At 39.8% G+C, this 14,204-nt stretch overlaps 1 protein-coding gene across 4 annotated transcripts in view; it reads left to right on the top strand.

The window, feature by feature from the left end:
• Positions 1-14,204, top strand: part of LOC105187687 (myosin-IIIb) — a 43,845-nt gene that overhangs the window by 11,418 nt on the left and 18,223 nt on the right. For all 4 annotated transcript variants that reach the window (XM_011148642.2, XM_011148660.2, XM_011148669.3 and 1 more), the window contains exon 2: positions 13,715-14,049. In XM_011148642.2, the coding sequence (XP_011146944.1) occupies positions 13,717-14,049 (333 nt within the window). In that variant the 5' untranslated portion in view covers positions 13,715-13,716. The remainder of the gene's footprint in view (positions 1-13,714; positions 14,050-14,204) is intronic.

The raw sequence follows: 14,204 nt of genomic DNA on the forward strand, positions 1-14,204 counted from the left end.
CGAACGATCGAGTTTCTCATCTCGCAACGGTAATTCATCGAACTGAAAGCTGGACGGACCAGCGTCCGTCCGGAAATTTTCACACGGCTGGCGCTGAGCGACAGCCGTCACCGTCGTCCCGTCTGTTCACTTTCCCCTCTGTTCGCGGTCGTCTTAAGCCGTAAATAAATCAAAGTTTACGCTTTTCGTGTATAAACACACGTCACACGGACGAGAGGAAGCCGAAGCTCAGGGAGCGCGAAACCAATTCGAAACGTCTGCCGACACACTTTTCGCGAGCGCTCCGCCGCGCTGCGCTTCGAGCGAGCGAGCGAGCGAGGATCGCGCAATTTGCATAATTTCTTTTTATTCCACCTACCGGCCGATTAACATACGTATCGCGCGCACGGTTTCGGCGGTATCGCACACACGGTTGAAAACCCACGCCACGAGGAACGCCGATGCGCCGTCATTGATGGCACGCACTGTACCGTTACGTCGTCACGCTGAAAGGATTAAACCAGCGGAACCGCGCCGCGCGCGCGCGCGCGCACGCATGTGTGTGTGTGTGTATGCGTGTGCACACAATCGGGAAAAGCTCCTGTCCTTTTGCTCCGAACGGTTTAACATACGATCGCGTTGAGCGCGAAATGCGATGAAAACACCACGACGCGGATAAAAATTCGCATCTGCGCCTCTCTCTCTCTCTCTCTCTCCCTCTCTTGCCCCCTTCCTTCCGCCTCTCCTCGCTCTCTTTCGACGTCTCTCTTACTCTCTGTTTTTTCTCACATCTTTCCTCCAGCGGTCGCGTTATCGAGCGTGTGAGCGATTTATCGGACGTTAATTGATGATACGAATCATGAAAGCGGAAACTACAAGTACTTCATCTTCCGAAAAACGGGCCCGATCTTAAAAACGCCGAAGTTTCTTGTCGCGCGCGGACTCCGTGACTTATCATGTTAATGTCCCGCGCACAATGTAAGGAGTATGCGTGATCCTAATCTCCGAGGAGTGTGAAATAATATATGAAGCTCGCGCCGAAGCGGCAGCGTCTGTGCGGGACGATCAGCGGATCGTAATTTCTCGCGAAGAATGGCGCACATTGAACGCTACGCTACTCTAGTTTGAATGAAGTTTTAATTTTAACCGGGCAAAACTCATTAGCCTTTCCAACGGGCTCGCGTCGTTTACGGATACACGTGTACAGAACAGTTGTGGACAGAAAGGTTGTCAGGTTTTTTATAATGAGTTTCGGAACGCATTCTGTCTTGACGAGAATGAGAGCTTCTGCTCTGACATGCCTGCGCAGTCATCGATTGAAGAATAGAGAAATCATATATTAACAAAGATTAAAAATTTCTTACCATGCTCTGCTTATATTCTTCTTATTTTCCTTCGTATTTGCGACAATATTGGATGCTCGAGTCTGCTTTTACATATCATATAATTTATTGTTGATATATTTTCTTAAATGACATATTTAAATGACATATTTCCTCTATTCTTCAATCGATGACTGTGCAGGCGTGTCAGGAGCAGAAGCTCTCATTCTCGTCAAGACAGAATGCGTTCCGAAACTCACTATAAAAAACCTGACAACCTGGACAGAAAGGTTATCATATGGAAAGTCCACGACTGTACATTATGACTATTCATCTTTCGTCTAATCCGTCATTTTGACAGCTTGACATATCACGCCATATTACACCGCATCGCGTTACATCTATGTAGACACGATGGGAACGATCGGGAAGATTAATGAATTTTAAGGGCTGATAAATTTCGAGGCTGGTAAACGTTAAGGATTCGTTCAAGATTATTGTATACAAACACGCAAGTCGGTGTTTTTCACTCTTCTTTATTATTGCAAAGTGACGTCTTAGAGGACGGTATGTCGACGGTATGTCGACGTTTATTTATTGTCATGTTAGGTCTGTAACGTCGCAAGCTAATATCAGGTTGGTGCAAAAATATTGCGGTTTTTACGTGATGTTCGTTTAACTCATGCGACATTCATTTATCCAGCTTTTTTGTTTTTCCAATTAGGCTCAAATATCGAATAACTGTTGAATCAACATTAAGTTCTTCTGCCACCTCTCTAGTTGTTTTATATGGGTCCGCTTCAATAATGATTCTTGAATTATTGTCTATAGCTGAAGGACGTCCACAACCCTCATTTTCAGGGCTTTCGTTTCAAGCATGAAATTTTTGGAACCAGTGTTGAGCTGCACGTTCATTAATTGATTCTTCGTCAAAAACAAATTTGATATTTCGAACAGTTTCTGTTGCTTTACGCCCCAATTTAACTCGTACAACAAAATCGGGCGAATTTGCTTTTTTTTCCATAACTAATTAAAGACATTACATACTATGCGACAATACTAAAGAATGAAAATAACAAACATCATCTGAAATCGGTAATGCCAATTTCATTGTTTACAATGATGTATCACATGACTATAACAAAAGGTAACGGTAACTAGAAAAATCAGCACCAAACTTAAAATGATAAAAACCGCAATTATTTTTGCACCAACCTAATATTTGTGGCTATGGTGTTCAATATAGAGTCAGGACAGCATTATTTGATATATTCGAAGAGCGCATTTTCGAATTCTATTGGGTTTTAGAGTATCGAAGTTCTTAACAGAACAAATTTTGAGGCGTTTACGGAGATTCTGTGCAATTAATATTGTTCGAGTATTCAAATGTTCTTACATATTACTGCGTCGAAAGTTCATTATTCCGCTATAATGCAGCCTTGCAGCTTCAGAAATTCGAAATTTTGAAGATCCAGAGCTTCAAATATAACTTACAGTTCTAGTATATTTAATCTACCATATTGATTGAAAAAATGAAAAATGAAGGCATTTGTAATATATGTAATTTTCTCTTTAGTTCGGAAACAATTTGAACTAAAATATGTGTCTACGCTGAGAAAGGTATTCCAAAAATATAAAGTATTTATTCATTGGACTATAAATATTTATTTATTGGGTTTCGGCGTTGATGTCGACGGTTGACCAAGATCTATCCATAATTTTTTGCGTTTAAAGTTGTCATACAATATCCATTTTTCATCACCCGTAATGATTTTGTATAAAAAATCCTTTCTTTTAAACCGGATTAGTAAAGATAGCCGTGTCGAATCTTTTGTTTGTTTTCCAAGCCGAGGTTATGCGAAATCCATCTACTCTCTAAATTTTGCCGAATTGAAGTAGACGATGGGATATGCATTGGTGGGTAACTCCCAATTGTAGTGCAAGCTACTGTTGAGTTTGAACGGAGTCTTCATTTAGCAGTTGCTCGTCTTCAAACTTCTTTGATTGGCCTGGATGTTCTCGATTCGAAAGATCAAAATCTCCATCTTCCGTAACTTCTAGTACTATTTTTTACACGTTTTATACGTTACAGCATTTTTACCCAGAGCGGAACAAATCATTTTCACAGCTTCAGTAGCATTTTTTCGATTAAAATGCGAAAAGAATGCAGTGCCTCAAATTCTGCTTTTTGATCGCCATCGTGCGTTCACTTCCGTTTTCGGAACCGTAAGATTATGTTGCCAGGGCCGTCAACTATTATAATGCTTTTTTAAGATTAAGGTTGGCACTTTCACCATAGGACGGGAAAAAAGTTTTAATTTGAATAAAATTTGCGAGACGTTAGATATAAAGGCACCGAATTAATTTGCATACTTAATACATTCTTCTAAACCGTAATTTTTTTATGGCACTAATTATTTAGTCTAAATAAAATAATTTAGACTCAAATAAATGTTATTCTTCAGCATCTACCAAATAGATTTTTTTTCCTCTTTAGAAGTTTATTTTTTTAGTGATATTTGATAGTGATATTTGGATGTAATTTTAGGTCTCTTCCGACTTGGAATATTCATTTGGTTTATTCGCAAAAATTTACCGTTTTTTCGACGTTTTTTCGCTGTTTAGGTGCAATTATTCACTCATCAACCTCAAACATTATAACTCGAGTGCGTGAATTGCAGGAAAACCAATTGTCACGCGAGGTCGCACCTGTATACACAACAGCAACGCTTATAAACTCGCTTGCACACGTTTATTCTTCCGATTAAATCAGAAACGCGCGTGTGAAATCGCCACGATTGCGAGTCATTGCTCACGCTTACTTGGTGATCAATTATAAGATAAGAATCAAAGTGACATTACACGGTGTAAATATTGGCCCTTTGTCATCCTCTTATCTGATAGATAAGAGTGCAATGAAGATATTTACGTTTCCTTCGAATCCCTCGTAGCAGTTGTGACGTCAACGTCTCGCACACTGTTACTTCGGCTCCTGTCATAACCGATCATCGCGCAGGTTCGTGAGCGACGGCTCGCAATCGTGACCATCTAATGTGTTCTTGATTTAATCGGAAAGAAAAAAAGGATACCGTGCGCCAACGGTTGTGCAAACGAATGTACGTACAATGTACTAATTATTTCATTAGGAACAAACGAGCGGAGCATTGTCTTGCTGGAGCCGCAAGTGGGATACGACGGTTGCCACCGCTGGCACACGCGGCAATGCAGGACTGTTACGCTTTTTCACTCGCGGGTCCCGTTCCCCGCGTTAAACTATAAAGTGGCCGGGATGTTCTTGCACAAGAATAATTTTCACTCGTCGGCTGCGCTACCGCGGCTCTTTGGTTCCGCAGCCGCGTATCCGAACGATAAAACAGGAAGAGGGAAAGAAAGGGCGAGAGAGAGAGAGAGAGAGAGAGAACAGGTAGAAAGAAGAAAAAATTTAAGTATCGTAACTCGGAACATATCGTTATCGTAAGATCGATGCTCGATACATTGAGACGAGGAAACCGGCCTTCGATAAGATTCTCGCGCAGATAGTGGATTTCGGAAAAGACGTGCTGTCGTTACATTCGTCGACCTGACGAATTTGGTTCCCATACATTCGATAGTAAAGAAAGACTAGGTAAAAAGAATCGAATTTCAGGGTTGCGCAAATCTCGTTGGCCGAACTGTGATCTCGAGTGAAATTAGATGATGATACTACGTATTAGGAGGTTGAATTAATTCTAGTCCTATTTTGTCAATTTTTTTTATCTTTGTTTTAAAGAAATGGTTAAATTTACATCAATCAAAATACTTTCCGTCGTTAGCCGTGACTTTTCCCCATCTTTCTAGCAACATAGCGATTCCGCGGCGATAGAACGATCTGTCTTTCGAAGCGATTCAATCAGACACCCATTTTTGCACATCCTCGTAATTATTAGAGTGTGTATCTGCCGAAGCGTGTTGCATCGATCGGAATAGATGGTGATCAGATGGTGCTAAGTCTGCAGAGTACGCTGGGTGCGGAAACATTTCCCTTTCGAGCTCTAACAATGTTTGTTTAACGATTAAAGCAACATGTGGACGAGCATTATCGTGCAATAGAATCACTTTGCGTCTATTGCTGGCTATCGCTAGCCTTTTGACAGCAATTTTGCATCATTCAATTGTTGTTGGTATCGCTGCCACTGTTTCATTCGGTTTTAAAAGCTCATGGTATACTACACCTTTCATATCCCACCAAATACAGAGCATTGCTTTGTGACCATGAATATTCCGTTTTGGTGCCAATGTTGATAATTGTCCTGGATAAAACCATAATTTTTTTCACTTTGAGTTATCAAAATGAATCCACTTTTCATCTCCAATTACAATTTGCCACAAAATCTCTTTTTTCTATCTGGCAAGCAAAGATATGGCGATATTCAAACGATTTGCAATGACACTTTCATTCAATTCATGTAGAACCCATTTACCTTCGTTTTGAATTTTTCCCGTGGTGTATAGGCGTTTAGAAATTGTTGATTTATCGACATTGAGTTGTTCAGCCAATTGTCTTTCCGTTTGAGCGGTGTTTTTATTCAGTAGTGCTTACAATTTGGAATCTACGAATCTTTTTGCTTAACTAGTATGTTTTTTGTCACTCAAATCACCACTTTTGAGTCGTTGAAACCAAAAATTACGGTTGAAATACGATGGAGCTTAACCCTTTAACGCCTACTGGTAACTATAGTTACCAGAAACGCATTTAAGAATCCATAACTTGGTCAAAGATAGAGATATTTTCGTTTTCTGTGCACCGCTGTAAAGGTGAATTCTTCTTCTAAAAATTGGTATATAGATTGTATGTAAATTCAGTTTTTAGCTCAGTTTTAATGATAACATGTTTTGTCAAATTCCAAGTAGGCATAGTTAGCATTGTTACTGACATCTAGAAGTGCACTATAAATGAATAGATTGGTATCTGTTATAATTTTATACATTTGTAAGCTTTCTCAGATGCAAACTGTGAAAATAAAAGAATACAGAAATTCAAAATGACGAATCCAACATGGTGGTCACGAAAATCAAGAAATCAACCTATTTTCGTGAAACCTGGTGACCTACAGTTTTTTATACGGCGAAAAATGAAGGGACGATTGACTACCTAAATAGTGATCTATAAGGTATTCTTTTGAAATAGTAAGCTTGACGCTCTGAATGATAAACTTCACTCACAAATATAGTAAAGTTTCAGCTCAAAAATGTCAAGCTGACTATTACTGTTATGTCGTATAGACTACCCTTCATTTTTCTCTGTATAGGTTGCTCATTTCGTATATGCTTTTAGGATCCAAGTCATATTTACCAATAAACTAAAAACGAGCGATAAAAAAACCAAACTAACGAAACCAACAAACGAAAAGCAGAAACTTCATGTACTTATTTATTATATTCCATTTCGGATAAATAAAGATCATGTTCTGAATATAAGTTATATGTTTCGAGGAATTTTTCCAACCATTAGGTATGATATAAAATTATTAAAACTAAAAAAAAAATTTAACCGATCAGGCATATTTTTTGCTTCTGGGAATAATTTCTGCTTGGAAAGGTAGCTTTTCGTAGATATAAAATTCTGATATTTTTTTGGTTATTACTACTTATAGTCTCAGTTCAACAAAACTCAGATTTTATTCTTAAAACACTTATAAAAAAGTCGGGCGTTAAAGGATTAATTATTATAGATTGTAATGATTCATTTCATGAGCTTCAGTTGCCGATTTTCTCAAGTCAAATAAAAGAACTAATGAATGTCGAAAATGCAATTTTTTATGATCCATTTTAGCCTGTAAACAATGAAACTATCAGTAACAATAGCTTGCAAACTGTCACATGTCATAGAGAAATGTCAAACTTTTCAGTATTGCCAGATTTCAACATTCGTCCTAACCATTAACTTGTTACTAAAGTCATTGCTAAGGGCCCGAACTAGTTCAATCTCCTAATAATAATAATTTTAACGCATGCACAAAGTGTCAACGTGCAAAGCGCGCATAGAGGCGAAAACGTAAGCTTTCATCTGGCCTAATGAAACTTGAGGAATAAACTGATGTAAAAGCCTAATATTTTGCAGCTCTATCTAACTGCGTCGCGCGAATAATTTCACTTCCGGTGGAAGGTGAGTAGGACAATAGCTGCGGCCGATAATCGGCCTCGGCCGATGATCGGCTGATGGAAGTAAATTTTGATCTATTGGGTTGGCAACTAAGTGATTGCGGATTTTGTCGACAGATGGATTTTACACTTTCTTTTGTTTCGTTAACGTGTTCAAAGTACCTAACCTATATCTTTTTCTTATTGTTTGAATTTCTACCTTTCATTTAGTACAAAAATTATATCGATTAGTTCTTTAGTTTTGTTTTTATCCCAATTTAAAAATGGAAGAGCAAGACGTGCACTTCAGACATATTTTATTATATTATTTCCGAAAAAGCAAGAACGCATCGCAAGCACACAAGAAGTTATGTGCCGTACATGGGAATGAAGCCTTGAAAGAAAGGCAGTGTCAAAATTGGTTTGCCAGATTTCGTTCTGGTGATTTTTCATTGAAAAATGCTCAACGATCTGGCCGTCCAGTTGAAGTCGATGAGACCCATATCAAGAGCATTATCGATTCAGATCGTCATAGCACAACACGTGATATTGCAGAGAAGCTCAATGTATCGCATACATGCATTGAAAAAAATTTTGAAAAGCAAATTTAAAATTTTGAATTTTCATTCTTATTTAAAATCCGCAATCACTTAGTTGCCAACCCAATAGTTTCACACGGACGCGAGCCCAGAAGAACAGCAAAATCTCGCTAAAGGAATCGGGTCAATTGTTGCGCACGTCGACGTACAGAAGCTGAAGCCTGAAATTGAATTTATTTAACCCAATTCGTGGCGTGTCTCGACGGAACTTCCTCTGCGGTATTTTAGATGTGGCTGGTATAGATGGTTTTTTGTAGGTCGGTCAGTTGGTCGATTCGGTCAAGCATCGTCCAAGGCAGCGAGACGTTACTTTGACGTTACGGCTGAACCCTTAAGCCGATTTCACGTCGGGTTTCTTCGCTCTAATACTCCCATCGTGCACGTGACTGAACATGCGGTCGGTTATTGGCGAGCAATTGATAGCCTCGCTATCGGGAAGGTATCGAAGCGTGCGATCATGTCGGATCGCGCATCTTCGCGACGAAGCATCTCTCTGTCTTTACCTGCGACAATAGCCACCTTGCAGAATCGCGAAGACAATGCTTTCGCGGCAGTCACGATAAAATGTCCACGGCAGAGGGTATCGATCTGTGAAATAGTCGGTGAGCTGACCGCGATCGACCAACAAGAAGCGATCACGGTCAGTTGCATTTATATTGCCATGGTCGCGAAATATCGCAAGCAATATTCCCTGCGAAACGGCACTTCGCCGTCGGCTCCTCGGCGAATTTCGCGGGACGTCACGTTAGAACGCTTTGCTTCATGGGATAATAATTATTTATTATAACCGACCCAGCAGCCAAGTTTCACTACTTTCGCTTCGAATGTTAATGTCTGCGATATTGCATATTATTTTATACAGCCGTACTTGCTCGTAGCGCGCTGAATGTTTTTCGATGATATTCCACAAGGAAATACCATCTCTCTTTTTCTCTTTTTTTTTCTCCCATGCAGGTAGCCAACATCTTATTCTTATTATAGTTATACTTACTTATTAAGATTCTATTTCATTTCCGTCGTTTTACCCGCTTATACAAATAATTTGTCTTCCTTTCTTCTACAATAATATTTTGTTCTGCATATTTTCTTCTTGCCACACGCGGATTTCTTAAAGAGTAAACTCCAGAGTGATAATAAATGCATTTATCCATCTATATTTGTTTCTCTCAATCAAGACTGCTTAAATACATTTAATAATAACATTTTATAATTATGTAAGGTGTATAAAAAGTACAGGGACGGCGAAATATCTCGAAAACTAAGCATTTGAAAAAAAATGATTCAGATAAAAGTTATATATATGTATATGCTCGATGAGGATCCGTGCCAAACGCAAAAAGAGCTTGCTTCAGCATTAGGAGTTACCCGCCAAGCCATTTCCAAGCGATTGCATGCGTTGGGAATGATTCAAAAACAAGGAACTTGGGTTCCTTATGATTTGAAGCCAAGAGACGTTGAGCGTCGTTTTTTCGCCTGTGAACAACTGCTCCAGCGGCAAAAAAGGAAGGGTTTTCTTCATCGCATCGTTACGGGTGATGAAAAATGGATTCATTACAGCAACCCAAAGAGAACAAAATCATGGGGACTGCCCGGTCATGCTTCTACGTCGTCGGCTCGGCCGAATATTCACGCTGCGAAGGTTTTGCTGTGTATTTGGTGGGACCAGGACGGTGTTATTTATTATGAGCTGTTGAAACCGAACGAAACCATCACTGGGGAACGGTATCGAACTCAATTGATGCGATTGAGCCGAGCACTGCGCGAAAAGCGGCCACAATACGAGCAGAGGCACGAAAAAGTGATTCTACAGCATGACAACGCTCGGCCTCACGTTGCCAAACCCGTTAAAACCTACTTAGAAACGCTCAAATGGGAAGTCCTACCCCACCCGCCATATTCCCCAGATATTGCGCCGTCCGATTATTACTTGTTCCGTTCGATGGCACATGGTCTGGCTAATCAGCAGTTCCGCTCATATGAAGACATCTCAAAATGGCTTGATTCGTGGATAGCTTCAAAAGACGAACACTTCTACCGTGACGGTATTCGAGCTCTGCCAGAAAGATGGGAAAAAGTTGTCGCTAGCGATGGACAATATTTTGAATGATTCATTTGTAACCATTTTTTCACAATAAAGTTGCATTTTCATCAAAAAACAGCGAGAACTTAGTTGCGCACCTAATAGTTTGAATTTCGCGAGGAGCCAAATTGGCTGCCTCGGTCTTTCTAGTGTTAAATAAACTTTAAACATTCCTAAAATACTCAATCATAAACAGAAAAGTGTTTATATCTGGGAAAGGAAGAGTTTCCGGATCTATGTTTATATGATCTTTACGTTATATATCTTATGTTTATATGATCTTTCTTCATCCTTGGGAAGAGTAGAATACGGTACCGAAGTTTGGCCACCTTTTTCGGTGTCACCCTATATATATTGCTTATTACTGCTGTCTGTCATTACCATCACTTGCCATTATTGCCACGTGTAAACATATTGCTTGCTTTGTCTTTTACTAGCTTTTACTAGCTTAAACGCGCCCGCGAAGAAATTTTCTCAGAGCACCTGAAATAAATCCACCTACTTGCCTCCCTTCCCCTCACCTGCTTCTGAAAGAAAGTAATGAGCCACATTTTTTACCGCTAACCAATTCGATCCTAACAAACTAGGATTTCCTAAAGGACCAGCGATGCGAAAAATAAGCGTTTTAAGCGCCAAGTCGCTCGGAGAGACGCGCGCTCGAGAATTTCATGTTCCTCAACGCGACAAACGCGTGTTTGCGGCCGCGCGTATTGTTTTTAGCGCCGCGCGCGGTCTATCCAACCACGAGCGTCAACTTTTGCGTGTAAACCGTTGCTACGGTACACGCATTTACTCGCAATCTCGTCCGCTCGCTCGGGGTTCCAGTAACGATCGTTATAATTATACGCCGCGCACGTGCGGACGATTAATAGACGGCGACTTTGACACAATTCCCACAATTTTTTGCGCGGCGCGGCCGTAATTAACGCGCGCATATTCAGCGTGCAGAAATCCTGCGACGACGAGAAAGTTGTTTAACAAGAATAACGCGAAGCACATCGTACGCCGTACGCAGTACTCGCGCGCTCGCTCGTTACTCGAGAACGGCAATCGTATCCGTCGAAGGTATTCTACGAGGCGCAACTGTCGTCTGCCGAGTCTTCGAGTCTCCTCCATGCCTTGCCTTTATTCGGCGACCTAATCGCGTTTGTTAGTCGATTATGATTTGCAGTACTCGTAATTATTAACCTAACCGGCTGGCACTTAATTAAGGCTCATTCTGGTCGGTCACGCTACGAATCCAATTTGCATAGCGAAATTAAGCGCGTTGGAAATTAGCGAGGCAGGAGTCGGAGGCACCCCGAGAGAAATCCTTTCGCCGATATGCTCGAACGAGCATCGAGCAAACTCAATTCCTGCAAGATAATCGAGAGAGTATCCGAGTGGTCGGGCGCCAGCGAGAGAGGCGTCGAAGCAGCCGTGAGTCGTTGCGAAATAATTTTTGTCATCCACTTCGGGAGAGAAAGAAAAGAAACAGAATGAGAGAAGAGCAGTGAGAAGTTCTCACACGCGCGTACGTGCGCGCGCGAGGAAGAAGGACGCAGTTCTCGTGGGTTCAAGGTTTATTTTTTTGCGGCTTATGATCGCGCGCGCGGAGTTACGCACGACAAAAAGCCGTGGCTGGCTTCGATCCTCGTATGGCTTCGTTCAATGGAGTTTTAGGACTTCCGTCGTTAAAGTCGAGACATTGCTCGGGACGCACGTCCGCGCTGCGAGAAAGATATGAGAACCGTCGCTCGGTGTCAAAAAGCTCGTTACTAGATTAAGAAACACGCGACGAAAACATGCGAAGTTGACATTTGTCTCTCGCGAGGATGGAAAATAATCTTCGCAAAACGAACGAACGATCGTGTGCGATTCATGTGATATAAGCGATAAGTTTGCAACTTGATCGCCACGCTTCTCCATTTTGATGAGCTTCAAGCGAGGTGAAAATTGTTCCCACGGTTGTCATAATCGCGGACTGTACCGTTTTACCGCAGACTGCACAATTTGATATATTTCTCGACAGGATAGATTCCTCAGCGCACAGCGCTGACTTTCATATCAATGAAAACATCAACCGCTTAATTAATCGCACGGTCGATGATTTCGACGCAGTCACGAAGAGTGCAAGTACGAATTAAAATGTTTTTTTCGTGCCCCGACGCACTTCCATCTCGAAAGTAGGTCCGAGAAATTAAACTGTCTGTCGACTGTCTGTTCGTTTTACATATAGAGTGATACATATGTCAATATATATCAATAATAATATATTTTAATAATTAACAAGTAATAAGTGTACAACATAATAATTATATAAAGCATAATTGATAATAAAATTAATAATATATTGATAATATTATTGTAACATACATAGCCTACATTGATATTATATAGCATTAGTTTATAAATGTTTCATTATTGTGTAGTCTATACAGGGTGTCCCATACCACCCCTGTCACCTGATATTTTTATAAACGCGACACTTTAGAGAAAAATGTTTCAGACAAAAGTTGTTTGATTTCAAAGGGGACATAAGACAGCGATAGCATTTTGTTTATAAATAACGTCATTTTCGAGATATTCACTGATCATCAATTTTCTTAAATAGAAATCTCAATTTTTTATTACATTATTTTTTCTACCAATTAATTTGAACAATTTTTGTCTGTATCATTTTTTTTATTTGCCTAACATTTTTTTCGATATTTAAGGTAAACTTGATAACCTTTTCAACATTTAACTTACGATATCTTGCTAACTATTTGCTAGAAGAAAAAGTGGTACTAGACTTTTTACTCTATTTAGTCTCAAAAATATATTGCTACAATAGCGCCCTAACTTTTGTTAACTTATCAATCTTTGGAAATTTCAAAATTATCAAATTAACAAAAGTCAGGGCGCTATTGTAACAATATATTTTTAACATCAGAGTAAAAAAGTCTAGCACTACTTTTACTTCCGACAAATAGCGAGATATCGTAAGTTAAATGTTGGAAAAGTTAAAATTTTCTTTAAAGATGTCCAAATTAATTGGTAGAAAAAGTTGATATAATAAAAAATTGGGATTTCCACTTAAGAAAAGTAATGATCACAGCATGATAAAGCACTGAATATCTTGAAAACCATCGAAGCAAATAAACAAAATGATATAGTTGTTTTATGTCCCCTTTGAAACTGTACAACTTTTGTCTAAAACATTTTTCTCTAAAATGTCGCGTTTGCAACAAATCGGGTGGCACGGGTGGTCTAGGATATCCTATATATAAATATATTTTTTTTTGGTAATTATATAGGTTCAAGATTTAGGGTTCAAAGTTCAATATACTCATATTTATCACTAGACACAATAACCACCATATGATTGTAAATTAGATCATTCCTTATCCACCATATAATTGCAGATTGGAAATCAAAAATTACATTTAATTTAGAAAAATTTTTTTATTAATAACTTTGTAATAAACAGTGAGCGCAAGTTAAAACTTTCATAATATTACTCAGGGTAATGACCTTGATAAAATATTTCAATATCATTGAAATCGAAAGGTGGTCCTTATCTCTGCATAATTATCATTTTTTCATATAGATTTTATTTTCTATACTTAAAAAATTATTTGCTGTATTTGCAGAAATGACCGGAGACGGGACCAACATGGCGTACCATGGCCTGAGTCAACACGTTAACTTCGACATAATACCGGATCCAGGCGGGCGTTTTCAGTTGGAGGAACTAATTGGCGAGGGCACGTACGGAGAAGTGTACGCCGCTTGCGACAAAGAAACCAATAACAAGGTGGCCATCAAAATACTGGAGAATGTCGCTGATAACATCGAGGAGATTGAGGAGGAGTACCTGGTGCTGAGGGACTTGAGTCTACACCCGAATATTCCCCTCTTCCATAGTTTATTTCTGAAACGTGCCAGGCCCGGCCAGGAGGAGGATCAATTATGGTTTGTGATGGAGGTACCGTCATTGCGATAATTTCACAGCAAAACAGATTTCAGCGGACGGATGGAGTGGAAATTCGTGCGAAATGTATTTCCGGCGAAAGAGAAAGTAAAAACAGTCGGTTCTTCGTAGCGCGCGGAAAAAGTCTTATGTAACTGAATGGTGACTAG

Source organism: Harpegnathos saltator, unplaced genomic scaffold, assembly GCF_003227715.2.
Source record: "Harpegnathos saltator strain DR-91 unplaced genomic scaffold, Hsal_v8.6 scaffold697, whole genome shotgun sequence".
Taxonomy (NCBI): Eukaryota; Metazoa; Arthropoda; class Insecta; order Hymenoptera; family Formicidae; genus Harpegnathos; species Harpegnathos saltator.